General features: G+C 46.2%; 1 protein-coding gene across 2 annotated transcripts in view; it reads right to left on the reverse strand.

The window, feature by feature from the left end:
• The window catches only part of Slit3 (slit guidance ligand 3), a 588944-nt gene that overhangs the window by 536040 nt on the left and 31292 nt on the right, over positions 1–21612 (reverse strand). For both annotated transcript variants that reach the window (XM_034504957.2, XM_034504958.2), the window contains exon 2: positions 3775–3846. In XM_034504957.2, coding sequence (XP_034360848.1) covers positions 3775–3846 — 72 coding nt within the window. The remainder of the gene's footprint in view (positions 1–3774; positions 3847–21612) is intronic.

Here is a 21612-nt window from a genome sequence, read left to right on the forward strand (position 1 = left end):
ATAATGTATCTCTCAGTTTTGTATTCATTATGGTAACACTGCTAGTTTCTTTCAAGGAATGGGGAGATGTGCCAACACGTGCACCCGAGGTTTCTATCCCAGCCCCACCTCGCTCAGGTCCTGGGAAGCTAACTTGCATTGGCTTTCCCTGAGAGCTTCTTGGCCAGTACTTCCTGCTGGTTTCAGCAGCTGGCAGGACCAAAGGACAGTAGGAAGATAGTAGGGTTGGGAGATTCTCCTTTCTACCTCCTGACCAAACCACTCTAGGGTGCCGGTGCCTCTCTTGCCAGGTAGTCCTGCGTTGGGACTGAGACCCAGTTGCTTCCATTGTTCTCCAAGGCCACTAGGCAGTCAGAAATAGCTCTGTCATCACTAGCCTGAGGAACTGCACCATTTCTTTCTGGATACTCTCCCGCCACCCCTACCTCTGCAAATGTTAGTCTCCTCATCTGCCCCTGCAGCATCCTCTTGTTCCTTCTGGAAAGGTCTCCAGGATCCTTTTCAGATCGACTTCCTAGGCTCATCAAAGTCCAGGCTCATGCCTGGCATTTAAAGGCTCAATAAACACTCCCCAGTAAACAAAGAACGCCTGTCAATGGATGTCAAACCTGCACGAGGATTTCTAAGCAGCACCACAAGCTAAGGACAGGCAAGTAAACTGTTGATTTAGGCCTAGTTTACCAGCTAGGAGCAGGAGGACGATGTAGGATCAAGGTCAGGCTGGGTTCTAGATTCCCCACAAGGGCTGCCCATGGCTGGTGTCTGTTCTGAGTTAGGGGGACACAGACTGTGTTCATTTTCAGTTCTTTGGTGTTTTCTGGCCCCCCTTCTTCTATACAAGATTAGAATCGGAAATGGTCCTCATGTGATGACGGCGGGGCGGAGTTTAACTCTTTTATTAACCTCATTTGGGATGAAGTTGGCTCCCACATTGTGAACACAGTTAGTCCTTAAATGGATTACTGAGAAAGAGGATATAATTGATACCAACAGAGGAGTCTCTCCTCAGCTCCCAACCTGCGGGAGAGATGACTTGTCATAGGCAACTCCCACATCCCTGCTTCATTTAGGGAAAATCGCCCTGGGATGGGAACAAGGCTCACCGGTCTCTGTTGCATGTTTGCCCATTCACCTGTACCACATTAGCAGATAGAAGGCATTCTGCATAGAAATGGGGAAGGGGGGGGTGGGCAAGCTCAAATTATTCAAGACTATTGAGTCTTTTATTACTCCACCATAAATTGTAAATAAGAAACAGACATGAGGGACATGCCAGGATGTGATGAAAGCTTTTCAAAAAATAAAAAATAAAAAGGAGTTCTCTAGGTTCTTAGCCGAGAAGAACGGATGGAGAGAAAAATACTGTTAAAGCGTTAGGATATTTTATTGGTGTTAGAAGGCCTCTCAGCTATCCTGCCTAGCAGATTTCTTTCATTGAATTAAAGAGCCATTTGAAAGGGCTGTCTTTGAGCTGATAAGGCAGATAATGAAACAGATATATTAATAGTCGATAAAGAAGGGGTAAAGGCATTTTGGCACTGCTTATCAAAATAGAAGAATGCAGCAATTAACTGGAAAGATAAACTGTAGTCAAAGAAACGTTGTGGACTACGCAGAAGACATTAATGTCATCTTTGTGATTATTTTAAAAGTTTCTATTTGTAGAGAGCAAATATGGAAATTGGAATTTTTATTAGTCTCTCTGATGCAGCAGTAAGAAAAATCAAAGGGTTATTTTTGACTCGGTTAGAAAATGAAGCATTAGGTGAATTTTGACTTGTATGAGAAAAACATGTCTTACAGACACAAGTGGAAATGGGGGGCGGGGACACAAAGCAAAAGTCTAAACACAGTTTTGCTTTTTAAATCAGCAAATGACCTGGAAGCAGGAGCCTCCTGAATCTCTTTTAAATACAAAGTGCCCTAAAGTGAATCCAGGGATTCCCCAACACTTAAGCCAAACCTTCATTCTGATGGGCATGAATTTTATCAGATGGCTTATTCATCTGACATACACACAGGCACTCAGAGCACAAGACAGGCTCAACTCGAGGCAGATCTTCCCTCGGAGGATGAGACAAGAGTGCTCAACATCAAAGAGGGGAGAACATATCTATGTGATGTGGAGAGTATCTGGTAGCCCAGCAGTCCTGCATCCCTGTGCGCTGGCCCAGAGGAACACTCGGGTAATGTTCTACACCCCAGAGCTGTTTGCCCTTCCCCCCACCCCTCCTCAAAAGCCCATGTGTTGGAGATGCGTGTTTACCCACTCCCTCCTCTTCCCATCCTCCTCCGGCATGAGTACAGAAATACTGCATGCAGGTCAGAAGGCAAACCACCAGATTTCTAGTGCCAGTCCCTCTTGTCCCTCACTCTGAGGAGCTGAGATTTCTTAATCCAGTACTGTTTTCTCTCCTACAAAGAGGGCGCTCTAGGAATGCCATCCTCATATGCTCTGTTATAGGACCCTGCACCAGGTCCTTGCTAAGTACCATCATCATTGGAATTACTTTATTACTAACACTTCTCAAATGAGATATCAACATTGCCAAAGGCCTTGAGTCACACCTGACAGGCAATAATCAAACGCAGTGGGGGAGGCAGGGAATGGTAAAGCCCAGAAACGCTCATGGATAATGAGAACTGAGAAGGACTTTTAAGTTGTAACTCCCTGTGATGTTGAAGGGAAAACTGAGGCCCAAGGAGGTATAAGAATTTCCTCCAAAGTTGCATGAGCAAATTATCCCAAATCAAAACAGAATTTGATGCATCTTGTCCCAGTGATAAAGTCATCCTGCTCTGTAGGTCTGTGAATAGAAACAGAGATATTGGGGGCTAGAAAACTGGTTCCTGAGTTCAGAGTACTTATTGCTCTTATAGAAGACCGGGCTCAATTCCCAGCACCACCAACAAGGCAGCTCACAGCCATGTACAACTCAAGTTCCAGGGAGTCGGATGCCCTCTTCCGACCTCCGAGGGTTCCAAGCACATACATGGTGCACATACATTCATGCAAGCAAAGCACTCATACATCTTAAATGAACTACATCTGAAAGAAGTGTTTTTTTAAGGGTGTTAGCTTTAAGTGCCACTAGAGATGGGCTAAGCCAAGATTCCATAACACCAAAGCTATCGTCAAGCTCCACTGCCACATTCTGAATGTCTTAGACTTTTCAGTGAAAAGTACGTGGGCATCTCCTTATCACACACAAACCTAAAGATAGGCAAAATTCTTCAATATTCAGAAAGGAAGCCTGCTTCTCTTGTCCTCTTATTTCATCAATGCCTTTCTCCAACTTGGCTACCTGTCTGCACAGCTGTGAATGACCAGCAAGGACTCTGCCCTTGTCTGGCCCTCTCCACTCCTCCTCCCGCCTCTCCATTAAGCAGCAAGATAAATAACATCTGTCCCGATTGCTCTTTTAATGCACAAGCTGGAGAAGGAATTATAATCTCTATGGAAGAGAAGCATGCTTAGTCAAGCCGACATTGCTGTCATCCAGGAAGCTGGGCATGTTGACTTAATTCATTTATTGCCTCCTGGTTTTCCTGTCACTGGAACCTGGTTCTTCTATGGATCTTGCCTAGCCAACAGCATCCAGCCATACAATTTGATATCTGTGAACACTTGGGACAATAATAAAGGGCTTTCTGCAACAGACACATGGATTCCTGTGGCCCAGAGCTTGGGAATGTGTTGTCAGGGCAGTACAAGATTTTCACAGGCCGAAGAGCTGAAAATGAAAGCTTGTTGGTGCACCATCTGCTACTTACAAGACTCGGAGATTCTTCAGGCCGGCGAAGTCCATTTTGGTGATCCTGGTGATGTTATTTCTGTCCAGGTCACTGCAATGGAAAGAAAATTCAGGTCAGATTTGTGCATGTTACACTTACAGTCTATGCAAGGCAGACTGGCTTGGACTGGGGGGATGCTGCCTGTCAAGGGGAAGGCAATTCCAATGATTAATGATATCCCTTGAGCATGCCCAACTAACCTTAAGGAAATTGTATGGAATAAGCCATTCATTATGTATGTAGTGGAGCCCAGCTCTGCTTAACTGCCTGTATTCTGTGGTCCCTTCTTCAAGTAACAAACACATCTCTCAATCCCTGCCTCCCTCCCCCAGTTTTCATATTAATTTATACAAGTAGACATGAGGCCTCCTCACAATTCCAGGGGTTCCAGGGAGGACCAACTGACCCAAGCCAGGCCTTCAAGTACTTTTAATTCCTTCCATTGTGTCAGGAATGCATGCATGATGCAAAGAATAACTTTCTATCCACTGGGGTAGCAAATCGGCTCACTGGTATGAGAAGCCATCTTCTTTGCACTAAAGGACAGCGTTTTAGACCCAGGAGATGAAAAGAGACATTCTTCATGGTGTCCCATTAGTGTTTGGATCGGCTCACACCTGAAGCCAGATACCTCTGTATTAGAGCATTTTGTGAGCCAATGTATTCCATCTCCTCTATGTTTTGGTGTAAACCAGTTTCGAACGACCAGACACCATTCTGCCTCCACTAAAGGACAGTGTTCCAGACCCTGAAGATGAAAGAAGTTGTTCTACTTCTATTCTTGAAAACCAAGAGAACTGTTGTGGGCTTTGGTCCATAACTACACAGGCACAAATAGACAACACTATCTTGTCTAATAGACCACAAGGCTCGTACAGTTTCTAGCTAGTTCATAAATTTATTGAGTTTAATATCCTAACAGGTGGCAACACATCAGAGCGCATGCCTAGCGCACAGTAAAGGCTGATTCCACACACCAGGCAAAGGCAGCTGCATTTGTCAGGGAAGAGCTGAAAGCTCAGTGTGGCAGTTACTGGGGTGAAGGTGAAGGCTGTGGGCGGGAGGGAACAAAGGTCAAAGGGGAATTGAAGTTAGGGAGGGACCTGTGAACAACTAGATCTTCTGTATTCCCTCAAATCATCTAAGACCCCTAGATGGGAAAGGGGGGAGCATAAATAATGTTACGGTTCTTAACACTGGATGCCGAGCAACAAATCCCTACACACTATGCCCCTCCTGATGAGAAGGAAGTGTCTAGGGTTTGAGCTTGTGGAGGTTCTACGGGGTATGTGTAAATCGACAGTATATATATATACTGTCCCAAATCACTCGATGAATAGAATCTGCTTCAAAAGATGTGCTGTTACCTGTTTTTATAATGATACCACATCAGACCACACACACACACACACACACAGACAGACAGACAGACAGACAGAGAGAGAGAGAGAGAGAGAGAGAGATAGAGATTTACGGTCTATGATGTCACACAGTGGTATAATCTTATGAAGACAGTGCTATATGTGTCAGCTGTTAACCAAAGCATCGGGGTAAGCTACCTGGGTAACCAAGAGTCACTAGTATGACAACATATCCCCAGGAAGACCTGCGAGTTATATGCTTTTGATGGAGGAACAGGAAAGCAGTCTCCAATTTCTGTTCTCTGTGTGAGGAACAATCAAGTCTGAGGAGGGATTTACCCTTCTGATGTCAGAAATTACAGTGAAATAAAAGTCAGTCACGTCCTTGGGTAACCTCTCCTAGACTTCCCTTCCCTGTCTCCAGTTTTCCTAACAGCCATTCAAACTGTTTCTTAGTTTGTGATGTAGGAACACCCCCATTTCACCTTTGCTAACTATGCAGGGTGTTGGTGAAGAAAGGACCCAAGGCACACAGAGAATAGAGAAGGCTCCCGATGCCAGGGCCAGACATCAGTGGATAGAGCGATTCTGCAACCTCTCAAGCATCACGGGCTCTCTGCTATACTCCTTCCCCGTATTAGGAGAGACCTGTAGGGACCTTGCCAACCGACAAAACAGCTAAGGGTTTATTTAATTACCAGGACACAGCATGGAACTGCAGCAGCTCATGTTGCGGGCTGCAGCACTGATCTTTTCAATTAACATTCATTATGAGAAAGAATGCAGTGTGCCACGAAGGTGCTGAGGACATGGCTGGGTGGGGTATACTGTGGGGGCCCTCACACATAGTCCTGGAGCTGAATTCCTTGCCCAACCACCTCCTGAGTGGCCTAATGACTAAGGTCAGGATGCCATGCGTGACCTTAAGAGATGTTTTCGAGGGTTAAATGAGATGCTCTACGCTCACAATGCTTGCCTCCCATCTACTAAATCCTCAGTCTCAGCCTGTGGGATTGCTCTAACTAGTTGAAGTACAACTCCTACCTACATACACTGTGAAATTTCAGTTCCCCAAAAGAAATCAGGTACCCCATTCCCCAGGCAGTGTGTCTTAAGCCATTAACTTTGTGGTGGATCAATCTCATAACACTAAAAGTGAGGAACAAAGAGAGAAAGATACCTACTGAATATTTAATTCTCCACTAAGAGTGGAGTGCATCCTCATGGCTTTCCATGGCTGCTGCTCTGAGACCATCAGTCCTGCCATTATAGTAAAGGGTGGCTCAAGAAGAGAAGGCATTCTGAGGATGAGGCCAGAAACAGTCCTTCTCTTATCCTCAGCCCAGTAAAGACTGCTTAACCAAGAATGGCTGCTCCTCCAGGTGGAACTTAGGGAAGCATGCAAATCACTATGGCATTACCGTACGCTATTTACGTAACAATGGCAGGCTAGTGAGCTATCCACCAAAGCATTTTTTGTGAATGCACAAATACATTTCCAAGATTACCTTGAGCATGACCATGTGACCAAGTTCACAGTCCTGCACAAGGGGCCAAAATAATACACAATGATGCTTTCAGGGTGGAGTCATAAATCCCCGGCCCAGTGTTCCACATCCATCCTTAGCTTGGATTTAGAAAATAATGGAGGACTCTTGAGGTGACATACTATCCGAGCCCACGTCCCTGAGTGACGGCAGGGGACAGAGATGCCCGCCTCGCCTCTTCGTTTACACACATCAGACTCGGACATATTCCAGAAATGATTTCAAAGCCACACAAATCCAGGGGCTGTTTGTCACGGCAGTCTGTGCCGTCAAATGAGATGTATTAACTTTCTATCCCTTGCGGTTTTCTTCTAGTCTTTCTAACAATTGTTTCCATCAACAGATGAATGTCTATAGATGAACCTTCCTAAGAACTGCTGTCTGCTGAGCTCACTCTAGGCACTGCATGCTAAGCACTTAGTGTAGGTCTCTGGTCCATTGGCCCCAGTTTATTATATCCCTTTCCACACAAGGAGACTTAGTCTCCTCCTCTGCTCTTCTGAAGATTTTTACCCAGAAACTTGATCATGAGGTCACATGTCAGAAACTAAAAGGATTATAACCCAGATTACTTGAATACAGAGGCCGTGTGTGTGTGTGTGTACATGTGCACAAGGGCATATACCCACAAATGTGCCTATAAAGTCAAAAGTCAATGTCAAATGTCTTCCTTTGTTCTCCACTTTATTTTATTTTTGTGGCAGAGTCTTAAGCTCACCCACTGGCTAGACTGTCTTGCCAGTGAGCACCAAGATCCGTCTCTCTCCATCTCTGAGTCCTGGGGTTACAAACAAACACTACGGTGCCTGGATTTTTGTATGTGTGCTGGGATCAGGATTTGGGATCTCCTGTTTGTGCACCAAGCACTTGACTCAATGACCCACCTCTCCAGCCCTATAGGCCAGGTCATTTTTAGCCATCACATTCACATCCTCCTGATGCCCACCAACCACGAGTCCAGGCATCCTTGCAATGTGTAAAGTTATCTAGTGGGTGGGAGGAACAAAAAATACATAAATAAATAGAATGAGACAAAAGAATATCTCATCCCTTTATCCTAGTGACAGCAAGGGAATACACCTAGTAGCTTGGCTGTCCCCAACTCCAGCCAAAATAGTAGTTTCTGCCCTGTCTCCCCTGGAGCCTAGGCAGCAGGAATTCCAAGCTTCTCTAAAAGCCCAAGGATGCACTCTCTCTTTGCCCACGACTGGTGTCTCCCATGCTGCCTCTAAAGCAGGCATCACCATAGCAATCTCTTGCATTGTTTTTCCCTATCCCAGAGAATGAATCATAAGCCAGGGTTGAGGCTTGAGTTCTGTGGTATTTTCACATCTGTTTGACACCTTGGGTGGAGTGGGGAGGAAGAGGAATTCAGAGCAACAGTGGAAAAAAATGAAACAAAAATAACATCGTCTGGGCCAGGCCCTTGTCTCTGTCTTGGCATACGTGCGCGCGCACACACACACACACACACACACACACGCACACACACACACGCACACACACACACACACACACGCACACATGCACCCCTTTCCTCCTTTACTCTGCAGCATTCCTACAGATCTTTCTTTGAGTCATAGCACATCTGGGAAGAGGGAGGTGTAAAGATCTACCCCCAGTGAAACCGCAAAACGTAGGGAAAAGAGACATCCGAGGAAAAGCCAGAGGATGTGGGTTTGAATCCCGGCTTCCTCACTTCCCCATTGGGTAGCCTTAGAAAAGACACAGCTGTACGCAGACTCATATATGACCAATGCTGCTGTGACAACCCATAAGATATGACCCAAATGTCAGCTCCAGGGTTACCTGGAGGCTCAAGATGGAAAGCATGTGAGGAAGCTGGGAGAACCCACAGAGCGGTTCGGAGACTTGCAGAGACAGGCTGCAGTGGTGTAGGTTGGGACACAGCTCAAAGATGTTTGTCTGTGATGGAGATGCACACAGATAGCCCCTCCCCCCCACCTCATGGTGATCTGGGAAAGTACACTTTCCCTACTGCACAACAGTACTTAGACAATTATTCTGTCTTGATTTTTAATAAATTGATGAGATACTCAATAGCTTGTTGTAAAACAGACTCTGGGTTACATGATTTTCCTAACTTTGGGCTGATAAAAGTGTTTGAGGCTGTCGAAAGCAGACTGGCTACGCTAGGCTGTTCTGTGTGTAGGTGAGTTAAATGGCATCTGACCTTCAGCATACAGTGACAGGTTACTCTCATTGTCATAGGTAAGAGGCACACAAAGAATAAAGCCCAAGTTCAGACTGGATCTTTAAATCCACCTGTTCCCCACACAACTCTATACAAAGAGCTGCATTCTGCATTGCAGACAGGAGGATGGCGTGTCAATCTAAGGATGGAAGGAGATGCCACACAACAAAGGGAGTTGCTGCAGAGGGTGCACAGGTGGAGACTGGAAGTTCCTTTGTATTGGGATGATGCCTATGGGGTACTTGTGAATGCAGGAGGCTGGATAGAACCCTGTCACATTTAGGGTCTATGATGTATGTATTCTGGGATCCATAACCAAGGTGATTTTTAGCAATACAGAATATAGCTTGCTTCTTGCTCTCAGCAGCTTGGAGTCTAGCTGAAACAAACCAAGTCAGAAGATACTTGGAAAATACCCCAAATGAAAAAGACGGGGTCTAAATTCCATGAGATGGGTAGAGAGAGAGAAAGATGTGTGTGTGTGTGTGTGTGTGTGTGTGTGTGTGTGTGTAGAGAGAGAGAGGGAGGCGGGGGTTCAGAGCAACACTTAGAGCAGAAGCTTGAGGAAAGAAAAAAAAATTAGAGATGACCAGGGAGCACCAGGAAGGACCTGGTAACAGAAGGATACAGGGAGCAAGGAGCGGGAATTTCAGTGAGAGGAAGGACTGGGGCCTGACAGAACGCTCTGGAAAATGTCACATGATGGAAAGATAGCCGCAAGGTCCCAAAGCAGGGATTTAAGACTCCTGTTTGGAACCCGAATGAACTGGACCAAAACTGAAGCATCTCATAGATTCAATTTCCAACCAAGGCACAAGGGTGGCCAAGGGCCTTGTCCGAGTGTCAGTGACCTAGTTCATCCTCTCCATCCAGTGGATCCCACTGGGCTTTCTTGGAAGCTCTTTCATCTCCCAGTCACGTGGGCAGAGATGGGATGCAGCAGCAGAGTAAGAAGGAGGCTGTGCTCGTGGGGCTTGCCCTGGGACCTCACTAGGTTAGCACACTTTCCTGCCAAAGGCCACAGCTCCTTCTACAACTGTGTCCACAGTAACCTCCTGAATGATTAGCTCCCTCTCCATTCTTACGGCTGGTCTTAAATGCTGGGTTCTCCAGTTCCTCTCTGGTTCTCTGAACTGCACCTATGCCCCTGAAATTGTTCACATGTAAATATATTCTACAGGGCTAGCCCTCATCTGAGTTTTCTGTCTAGCTTCTGTTTCTTCCTGCTAGATCAATTCCCGCACTCATTTGTTCATGTATTCATTCAACAAACATCTCTTCCCAACGCTGAGCTGCTGGGGATATAACGGATGCTAGGAAACAACAGTGGGGGGGGGGGTTGTCCTTGAAGAGCTTGGTGTATGAAAGACAATTTAGGGAGTGATTGCCATGAATTATGGTAACGTCTTCATCACAATTCATACACTCAGAAGAGCCAGGGAATGAATACTTTTAGATTTTGACTGACACGTTTTTGTCCTTCCTTCCAGTCTGTCTGTCTTCTTTATGCATATAAGTTTTTTGACTGTATATATGTCTGGGCAACATATACATCACTGTGCTGGCTAAGGCCAGAAGAGGACATTGGATCCTGCTTGGGTTGAAGTCACAGATGGTTGTGAGCTGCCACCTGGGTGCTGGGAATCAAACCCTGGTCCTCTGGCAGAGCAGCCAGTGTTTCTAACCTCTGAGCCATCTCTCCAGCCCCTGCAAAGTCGTCCTTCTGTGACAACTGTTCAGCTCTGCTCCGCAGTGTAAAAACTGCCACAGACGTAAAAGACCAAGTAAGAGGTGAGATGCGGCTGTCTGCGAATAAAACTTTATTAAGAAAAAATATGTCAAAGAGGCTGAGTTGGCCCTGGGACTATAGCTTACAGAGCCCTGCTCTCTTCTATGCCAGAGGCATAAACAACCCTTATAATGGAGTGGGAAGGGAAGGCGGTGGCACTGTGGGTGAGAGGAGGATTCCAGGGAAAGGAGGCATTTTAACTGAGACCTCAAACATGAGCTGGGCATAGCCAGGTTGGCATGGGGATAGGTGCGAGAGAATAAAAGGATCTGGGAAGAAGAAACTGCAAATATGAAAGGCCAGAGGCAATGCCTTAGGCGAGCAGGCTTTTTTTTTTTTTTGGCTGTTCAAGCAGGATGCAGAGGATAGCATGTCTCTTTTGCATAACTTCTTTCCTTCCTTCCTCCATCCTTGTCTCCCTCGACTCCCATTTCCCTTCTTGACTCCTCCCCTCCTCCCCTCCCCCCTCCTATAACAAGTCTTTATTAATCACCTACTTTGTATCTGGCACTACATTTGTAGCTAAGGCTAGAAGACCCAACCACACGTTCTCTTTAAAGGAACTTTAACTCTTGGGGCTGGAGAGATGGTTCACTGGTTAAGAGCACGGACTTCCAGGTTCAATTCCCAGCACCCACACAGAGGCTCAAAAACATCCAGGGAGAGTCTGACAGCCTCATGCAGACATACATGCAGGCAAAACAACAATACACTTTTTAAAAAGCAATACATAATTTAAAAAATAAAACAGAAACTTTAATTATCTCGGAGAGTATGGAGGACGGATCCAAAGCTGGTGGCTAAGGTCGTCACCTTTCTTTCTCCTTCAGGTGGGCAGACCAGGGGACATGCTTCCAGCCAATATGGAGAGGGCAACGAGATACTTTTTCTGGATGTTTTATGCCATTTCATGCACATCTTGCTCAGGAACTCTTTCCATCAGTGAGGAAGCAAGTGGCCATGTTAAAGAATACCACACGTCAAGGACTGAGTCCGGGCCTCAGCATCACACAGCTGGATATAAAAACTGAGGACAGCTAAAAACAACCTCAGGCCTTCGGTCTGATCACAAAGAAAGACATCTACTAACAAGGAAGCCACGGAAGTGGAAAGAGACCACAGCCTCAAGCAACATCATGACTGCAGCCGAGTCAGTCACTGAAGCAGTGGCCTTGCCAACCGAGAGATGACTAATGGGTACTGTTGGAAGCCCAGAATAAAGGTGGGGTACAAGGACGTAGAGGTGCTACCTTGTCTATGGCAGCTGTAGTGACCTCTCTTGAATAGAGATATTGTGTCTGAGAGCAGAGGAAAAGAAACAGGTTGAGGAGAGAGGCTGAGGGGAGAAGGTTTCAGGTAGAGCAACATAAACAGAAAGACCCCAGACCCCAAGGGATGGCTGAAGCAAACAGTCTCAGAAGAGAAGGGCAGGCAGAATCCCATGGCCTGAGTCAGCCTTCCGCTATCAGAACTACATAAGGCACCCGCTGGGGAGTGACTGACTCCCAGTCCTCGGCCATCTTCCCTCATAGCAATTCTGCCCTGTTCGATCCAATTAACCTCCCACAAATGTGTGCTTAGCATCACAGCTCAATGGCACCCAGTCCACGTGGGTCTCCTCCCTGTCACACTCTACCTCCTTTGGTTCTTCCAACCTGCAGACATTTACTGAGACCCCACTAGATCCCACCACTACACTAGGCACTCTGCCCGCACATATGTTTCTGCTATTTCCCGGTCTTGAAAGCCTTCAATGTCCTCTCAGCACCCCAACCCTACTGCTGTGTTAAGGGTAAAATTATGTGCCCACAAATCTGTGTTGAAGCCCTGACCCCCTGCTAATGTGAACGCAATCGTATTTGAAGCAGACTTTTTGTAGACGCGATCAGGTTCAAATGAGTTCTTCGGGATCCTCTCTAATCCAGTGTGATTATTGCCCTTAAAATATGAAGGGGCGGAAACACGGGGATAATGTCACGCTGTATGAAGGCAGACACAGAGAGGGCGGCCATGCAGCCATGGGACACAGAGCACCAAGGACTGCCAACCACGGCTGAAAGCCAGGAGGAAGCAAAGAGAGAGTCTCAAGTATGGTCTGCCAGCACCCCCATTTCTGGTTTCTATTCTCCACAGGCTGAGAGCAGAAATGTCTGTTGTTTGCAGGCACACAGGTGTCTGTCACAACAGCTCCATAAATCCAGCCCTCCCAACGTTCAGGAGACCCCCTTGCGCCACCCGAAGTCTACTCCACTTCTTCCTCCCCTGACCTCCTGACCTTCTAGATGGCTTAGCCTCTGCACAATTCATTTTGGCACTTTTCCTCCACCTCATGTGCTGCTACCTGCTTCCTGCGTGCCTGACTCGGCTCCCGAAGGACCAAAGAGGATACTCCCCACACTTCGTCCTGGACACCTTGAATGAAACAAGGTCCCCTGAAAACTCTCAGGGAAATGCGTACTGTACATGTATGTTATCTCAGAGGCACGAGGCAAAGGAGAGTTTGCTGGTGGTGACGGTCTTTTCTTAAAGGGACCCCAGTGGAAGAGTTAGGGGAAGACCTGAAGGAGCTAAAGGGGATTGCAATCCCATAAGAAGAACAACATCAACTAACTGGACCACCCAGAGCTCCCAGGGACTAAACTACCAACCAAAGAGAATACCTAGAGGGAGCCAGGACCCCAGATATATATGTAGCCGAGGATGGACTTATTCGACATCAGTGTGAGGAGGGGGATGTTTGACACCCCAGCTTAGGGGGGGATGCTAGAGGGGTGAGGCAGGAGTGGGTGAATGGGAGAAGCACCCTCACAGAGGCAAAGGGGAGGGTGGAAAGGGGGGATGAGATGGGAGGTTGGTGGAGAGGTAACCCAGGAAAGGGGATATCATTTGAAATGTAAACAAATAAAACGATTAATAAAAAACAATATATCTCATATTTTTGCTTCTCCATATTTTAGCATTTTCTGCAGCAACTATATATTACATGTGTGGGTTGACGGTCATCACCCCCCTCAAGATAGAGGCTCCAGAAAGGGTAAATTGTCTTTGTCGTCTTCAGAAGGCTTTGGGGAAGATGATTCCCACCTGGCCTTTATTTTTATTCTCCGTGCAAAAATTGTGCCCTACAGACATGGCCACAGGCAAATCTGACAGAGACAGTTTCCCATGCTTCCCCAAAAATCATATCAAAAAATAAAAAGTAGTCTACTTGACCTAAGAGCCTTCCTAGCTCTAGCTAAAGTAAAAAGATAGAGAGTAGCCATTGAAGTCATGAGTTGGGCCATTGAACCATGACATGAGAAGGGAACGGTGTCAGTTCTTGGGAACTAGACAAGTCATCCAGCACCCCTGTGTGTCACTCTCCTTTCCCAAGGACCTTGTGCCATCCGCTCGCCTATCCTGAGGACAGAGAAGAACCAGCTTGTATTCCAGAGCCATCTACCCCCATGCTAGCAGGTCCCAGGTCGCCCTGTCTCCCCGTGGATCCCTCACCGGGTTCTCTCATACCTGCTCCTCCACCGGGAGGCATCGTTCAAGGGTTCTTTGAATTATGCACTTCATTCTCAACTCTTATGTAACCAAACACAAGTTTAAAAAACATACACATGCGTTTGGGAAAGAGATGGCTGAATTTGATTAAAAAAAAAAAAAAAAAAAAAAAAAAAAAAAAAAAAAACAAACTGGCTTCACACTACCACAGTTGTTTGGGAACGGAGCCTCCCTGGGCTACATTTCTGACTTGGCAGCACGCTAGCAGATCTAATTTTACACCTGCAGAAGCCTGCAGCCAACCCTGTGCAGAGAGCTACCTGCAGGGGGAAGAAGCAGCCAAACAGGAGGAGCAACCTGGTCGTCTGGCTGGGGTCATAGGGAGGCTCTGCGGATGGACAGGGGGTCTCCTCCTTCCTTGCAGGGAGAGCAACCCTGCTCTTGGCTTGCTTGCTTGCTTCAGCTCCATGCTTTTGGACAAAAGGGCACTGCTTTGCTGGGGAACAAAAGAACCAGTGGGAGGCTCTACCCCCTGGGGTATGTATGCTCACCTGCAGATCTGTTCTGTCTAGGTGTCTTTGTGATTTCTCACAAGTGTGAATTAACTGTCGATTCTGGACATTTTGGACAATTCTAGAGTTGTCTAGTCTGTCTTCCCCGTACTACCCCCAGAAACTCAGACAATCAGGTAACTATGGGTCTTTGTGGTCACCACAAGCCAGTGCTAAAAGACACACTAAGAGACACACTGAAAACGTTAAGTGCCTGAAATGGATGAGCTGTCCTATTTGCTTACCATAACAAAACCAACTTGGGGAGGAAAAGGTTTGTTTGCCTTATAGTTCCAGACCACAGGTCCAGTGTTAAAGAGAAGTCAGGGCAGGAACCATGGAGGTATACTAATTGCTAGTTTGTTCAGCTACTTTTCTTATACAGCCCAGGCCCACCGGACTAGGGAGTAGCACTGCCCATGGTGGAATGAGCCTTCCTACCGAAATTATCATTTAAGAACATCCCTCATAGGTATGCCCTCAGGCAAATCTGATGGAGGTTCCCTCTTCCCAGGTGACTCCAGTTGTGTCAAAAACCAATAGCACATCTATCAGAAACAAATAGCACACCTATCTGACCAGCTGACATACTTTCCTCACTTGGGTTATTTACTTGGTTCTTACAGGGATGTGAGTTTGATCTTTCTGTAAAGAAAACATACTCTGGAACCCCAGTCTTACCAAATGATGATGTGGTTTTAGGAAAGTTACTTAGACTATCCATCCAGAAACTGTTTTCTATTTTTTTAAGTAAGTGTGTGTGTGTGTGTGTGTATGTGTGTGTGTGTGTGTTAGTGTGTTATAACCTACTGCCCTTCTATCAACCTCCTGGTCCATCCCAGGCACATCCTGGAGAGAGAGAGAGAGAGAGAGAGAGAGAGAGAGTTAGTTCTCCCTCCCTGTGACAAACGCAGAACATTCCAACTCTCGCTCTCAAAAGCACAATCTTTCCCAAAGCCTTCTTAAGATGAGTGAGGCAATGTACTTTCCTGAGAGGCTGATGTCCACCAGCCCAAAGATCTTACTTGGTATGTCCTTCTTTGTCATGCCCAGAAGTCCCAGGCCCTTGCAAAGTCTCCCCCGGAAGGTCTTTTCCTTAAAACCCATCCCCACACTGCTTGTGGAAGCTCGTGACAAAATGGCTCTTCAAATGATATGGGAGGCAACATCCACACATCCCAGAAGTATTTGGGGTCTGTCTTTGGAGAACTGGCAAGACATAAAGGAAGCATGCTATGGCGGGCACTGCTGTCTGCTCCCCTAGCCTCAGCAGTCCACATGCGGAAACTCCCCACACCCTTTGCATCTAAGTGGGACCATCTGACTGGTTAGAAGACTGGGAATGGAATCAATACATAGCACTTCCAGGCAAGGCCATAAAACACCCTGAACAGCAGTACCCTGTCTTCCCCTTCAACTTCTCATCCCACCAAGCAGAGACCATGTGTGAAAACGGTGGTTTCCCAAGATGGAAAGAGCCCGGGATCCTGAGTGACTGTTTGAACATGAGCCACACCCCCTACACACCCAGCCCGACTGTACTCCACTACTGTAATAGGAAACAGCCGTACTACACTTTCCCATTCTACTGCTGATATATTTAGAATACTGTTTGCTCCTGCAGCAGAGCTTGGTCTATGCTGAATGATATACCTGACAGGACACCTGCAAAGCAAAGACAAGCTGAAAACTTAGGTATCAGTGACTTCTTCTCTACCTAAGACATAAATTTGGAAAAGCTTTTCCCCCATCTTATTAAAAAAAAAAAATCAACTGATTGTGCCGCTAAGGTCACAACGTATGATAATTATTGGCTCTGGACTATGCTGCTTTCTTCAACAAGTTTTTATTTTTGAAAGGCTGTATGGGTCCTGTCAATACAGGTACAAATGCTGCAGCCAGCCACACGGGGACCCGAGTAACCTTCTGCTTAGTGAGAACTCATTACACAAGAGACGATGTGTACTGACTGACTCCCATCCTCCCACTGGCTGATGGAAGTCCATGAGGTTTTCCCATTTTATAAATGAACAAGTGGAGGTCCAGGAAGCCTAAAACTCTTTTGTAGGGTCACAAGCTGGTAAGAACCACATCGGCATCTTTATCCAAGGCGTCAGGGTAGCCGTGTCCCAAACTAAGCAACTAAAGCATGAAAGTCCTGGGAGCCCAAACACATATTGAAATGTCTGGTCAGGAAATGTTAGTAACATCCCATAATTTTAGCTAAACCAATAAACTCCGCCTTCTTGGAAATCAGGCCCATATTTTGGTTATATCTGAAACCCCAGGGTTCAGCACATCTGGCACATAAAAGGTACAAACACACAAACCAACATCAAGTATCTACCGAATGGTGGGATCATCCGAACTTGAGCTCTTAAATACAACCCGTTTTTTTAAAGATTTGTTTTTATTTTTATTTGTGTGCATTGTGTGTGAAAGAGAGTCAATGTCACATGCGTACAGGTACCCTGTGAGTCAGAAGAGAGTGCCAGATGCCCTGGACCTGGAGTTATAGGTGGTTAGAGCTGAATTCAGGTCCTCTGGAAGAGCAGCAAGTACTCTTAGCTGACACGCCACCTCCCCCAGCCCGGATACTAACCATGCTAATTGCGTTACACTTGAAGATGTCTTTAAATACACAGAGTTCGTTACACAAGTTGAATGCTTTTGTAAGTCAATGAGGATGTTACTAATAATTTACCATTAAAACAAGCAGACACTGGGACCTGTCTAAAGCAAATCTGTAAAGGTGCAGTAGATGCCCTTCATGTCTTTGTTCTTTTGCTGTGGTCGTCTGATTTTCTAAGACAGGGTCCTTTTATGTCACCGGGATGATCTCTGAACACACTATATAGTCTGGGCTGGCATCAAACTTGTGATCTTTCTGCCTCGGCCCCCCAAATGCTAGAATTACAAGTGTTTACCCCCATCCAGTCCACTTGGGCCTCTGACTATTTCCAAGCCTGCAGCTATTTGTGAGCCATGTTATGGCTGTAGTTCTGAATAAGGCAAACACCCAGGTCTGACCTGCCCCACAGCACACACCACATGAACGTGCAGCATAGGTGCACCGATCCCTTTAAGAAGAGAGGAAGGAACAGCCCAAGGAAGGCAGCGATTGCTGCAAGAACATAAAGATGGACTGCAGTGGAACTGGCTACATGCTTTGTATAAACACTAATAAAGTGAGTTCAGGCTGAGCTGTGACTTTAAAGAAAATTCTTCCCCATAAACATGTCCTGCCATGCCCTAATAACTCCTTAATTTGATGCACATTTGGGAAGGACGAGGCTAAGTAATCACAGAGTAATGTTAAGGTCTGTTGCGAAGGGGGCGGGTGGGGGGAGTGATGCAACTTGGGGCTAACACCATCCACCAGAATGTTGGCTTCTCTTCTTGTTTCACACATGGAGGGAATTTGCCCAGTGACACGCAGGAAATCAGAGGCAGGTCCTTGCAGGTTCAGCACAAGGAAACTCTGGGTGTCACTGGATGGCACGATGTGAGTCTCCTGACTGGTCCATCTCTGGTGAGCCTTCCCTATCTGGCAATGGTAAAATTGGTTTCCATCTGCACTTGGGTCTCTCTAGGTCCTAGAATGCTCTTTGAGAAAAGAATGCTTGTCATAGGCAGAGGCATTCAGAATGCCAAACCCAGCCCTGTATCCCTGTAAGGAGGCACAGTGGAATGGAGTCAAAAATAAGCAGGTGTGTGTGTGTGTGTGTGTGTGTGTGTGTGTGTGTGTGTGTGTGTGTGTGTAGAGGCTTGAAGCCCATCTCATAACATGCTAATAATATGGTTTGGGAAACCATCCTTGTTGTCTGCAAAATGCCTTAGCATCCCTCACTGATCTTCAGAGGACTTGTGAGAAAACCAAATGAGATCATTCGAGAAAGGGGATTTGATACATTTCTAAAGGCTTGTATAAATACAGAAATCACTGCTATTTGGAAAATGGTGGTTCATTGACAGTTTTTCTGTGTATTGAGTTTTCATAATATATCAAGCTCTCTATTCATCTCCTTTAAGTTCCCCTACCAATCCCATAATAATCTTATCATTATTCTGCCATTCTGTGGGCAAGTGAGGTCCAGAGAGGTTAAGTAGCTTGCCCCAGTTTGGACACATTCAGAAACACCACCCACAGAGCAATGGCTCCAATGGCAGATCTAGATGTCTCTGCTCCTGCTCCTTGCTCCTAAGCTCTCAAGAAACTCAAGTTTATTAGCCTGTGAGTGAGGACAAGGGCCAGCTCGGGATGCCTTCCAGGTCTCCAGCAACCACTGAAGGACTAAGAAGGTAAGACTTTTTTAATCAGGTGAATGCAGTTCCTTCCCCTCCCTAACTACCTGCTTGTAGACTGACTCTGGTCATTTGTATACAATGCTAACTCTTCTGCAAGCCCATAGCTCCCACTCCTCAATGCTCCACGGTTCTCAGGCCAATGCTCCAACTGTCTAGAAATGCAACCCCAATGGCTCATCCAACAGGCAGGGTCTCTGCTGCCACCAAGCTCATTCCAAAAACCATGCCTTTGCTCGGGGTAGTCTCTCAGCTGCTGTGCCCTCTTCTCTAGATCAAAATGAACTGCAGATGTCAGGAAGCTTGGCTAAGGAAAGGGGACCTCCTTCAGTAGACCGAAGAACTAGAAAGGAAGAGAGTCTTTACAGTGGGACAGAGGATCAGGGCAGGCCCACCAACCCTGCTGAGGCGGCAGTCACTCTCTACCATCTGGCATGGATAAAATGCCAAGGGACAGGAACAAGACAGGGAGGAGAAGGGCCTGTCTGATTGTCCAACCCGTCCTGTCCTTCGTGTCCAGACCCGGGGAAGGCAATTCTCCTTTCATCATCCATGAAACTATATCTTGCTTATTATGACAATTTAAAAAACTTCCCTGATTATTCCTCGGGGAATCCAATTTGTTTCCTTTGTAAAGAGGAAACAATTCTCTTCTCCGTTTGGGAGGTGGGGACATTCCATTTATCTTGAGGGGGAAGAAATCTGTTTCCCATTATGAATCACGTTCTATTCTTAGGTCTATTTGTGAAGAATAAATCTCCTACAATTCACGTAGAGCGGGGGGAAAGTTCTCTCTTTACCCTCCTACAAATACCCATGAAGGCTAAGCAAAGACACCCCTGCCTGTCCTTACTTCAGTCTTCCTGACAAGATTGGCTTTCCAAGCCTTGCTTTTAAGAAATTGTTTACTCATCCCTTAGAAAGCAGCACTATTCCAAAGTCATCCCAAGTCGCTGATAAAGCCTACCTACAGTAATTCATTCAACATGGAAGCAGAAATGACAATAAATCTCAAACCCCAAGCCCCTGTGTTCTGGGATTGGGGTCAGCAAACTGCAGGCCACAAGCCAAATCAAGTCCACTGTCCTGGGAGCTAAGAAGAAATTTTATGTTGGGTTTTTTTTTTAACTGGCTAGGAAAAAAAAAATAAAAGTATAATATTTCACGACACATAACGCCACATGAAATTCAAATTTCGATAGCCATAAATAACATCTTCTTGGCACACAGCCACAAATCACCCACTTACATAGTACTTATGGCTGCGTTTGCTCTACGTGGACAGAACTGACTCTTGTCATTTCACTAAGGCTGTATATGATCCCCAGAAAATAAATAATTATTTGCAGCCTTTCATGCAAAATGTTCGCTGACTCTTGGTCTGGAAGCCTCTACACTCTGGCAAAGTCAAAAATCAAGAAAATAGTAGACAGTGTAGTGACAAGAATAAACCCCACCACAATGGCTCTGGGGTGAAATGTGGCACCTTAAGGCTTGAGCTAACTCAGTTCTAGATGGACAGAAACAGTGCACAATTTCAAGGTGGATTCTTGCAAGCTTCTGAGTTTCCATTTCCTGTCTACACAACAGGGCTAACCTCTAACACGAGTCCCTTCCTTGTTCCTTCAGTTGGGCTGAGAAGTGGGTAAGTTTATACATACCAAGTGGTTAGAACAGCCCCTGGTCCGATATGCTCACTATCGCTTTGTTGATGTGTTGTTGATTTCACAACTCCAGGGGGCGCTGTTTGACAGGAAACATGGCAAATGGCACCCGGGAGGGAGCGTGTAATTGGAAGGTAATCCAAGAGATTAGAATCACAGTGGCACTGATGGTAAATAATGTTATAAAGCACAGAGATTTGAAGAAAGAGGGGAAGCACATAGGCTTTCCGGATGGAGGAGACAGGCCCTGTGTAATTTTACCACCACACTGTTCCCTTCACATGAAAGAGATTGAAGAGGCAACCTCAGATGAACCATGGGACCTCCAACTCAGGCACCCATGGCTCCCCATGCCCACGGCTCACAGCCCAAGATAGGCACCCCCAACACCCATTCCTACCATTACACCTTGCTCCTGGTCCCCACAAAACTCTCAGGCTGTGGGCTATTTTAAGTCCAAATTAAAGACTCCTCTGCCCTGGATGGCTGCAATTTCAGGCTGTGGTTTGTTGACTCTGACGTGGCTTGGGGCCCGGTGCTGGTGCATGGGGCACCACATGGGATCAGATTGTTTTAGCAAGGAGGCAACTTCTACCACAGCATTCTCTCCACAGAAAACGTAAGCCAGGGATGCGTAGATGGACAAACAACACAGTGGGAGAGCCCTATATTCTGGAGATCGGGGCTAAAAATAGCAGTATATCTGAACCAAGAGAGCCCTAAAAGCTATGTAGGACTTAAAACATCAGGAAAAAAAAAAAAAAAAAAGGACTGGCCAATGTCATTGCCTAAGCCCAAGTCTGTTGCTTCTTAGAGGAAGAATCCTTAGGCTGACTCGGGCTTCTCTAGTTCGAGAACCCGCACCATAGACCCTCTCATTACGGGCAGAGCCTAAA

The sequence above is a fragment of the Arvicanthis niloticus genome, chromosome 6 (assembly GCF_011762505.2).
Source record: "Arvicanthis niloticus isolate mArvNil1 chromosome 6, mArvNil1.pat.X, whole genome shotgun sequence".
NCBI classification, from domain to species: domain Eukaryota; kingdom Metazoa; phylum Chordata; class Mammalia; order Rodentia; family Muridae; genus Arvicanthis; species Arvicanthis niloticus.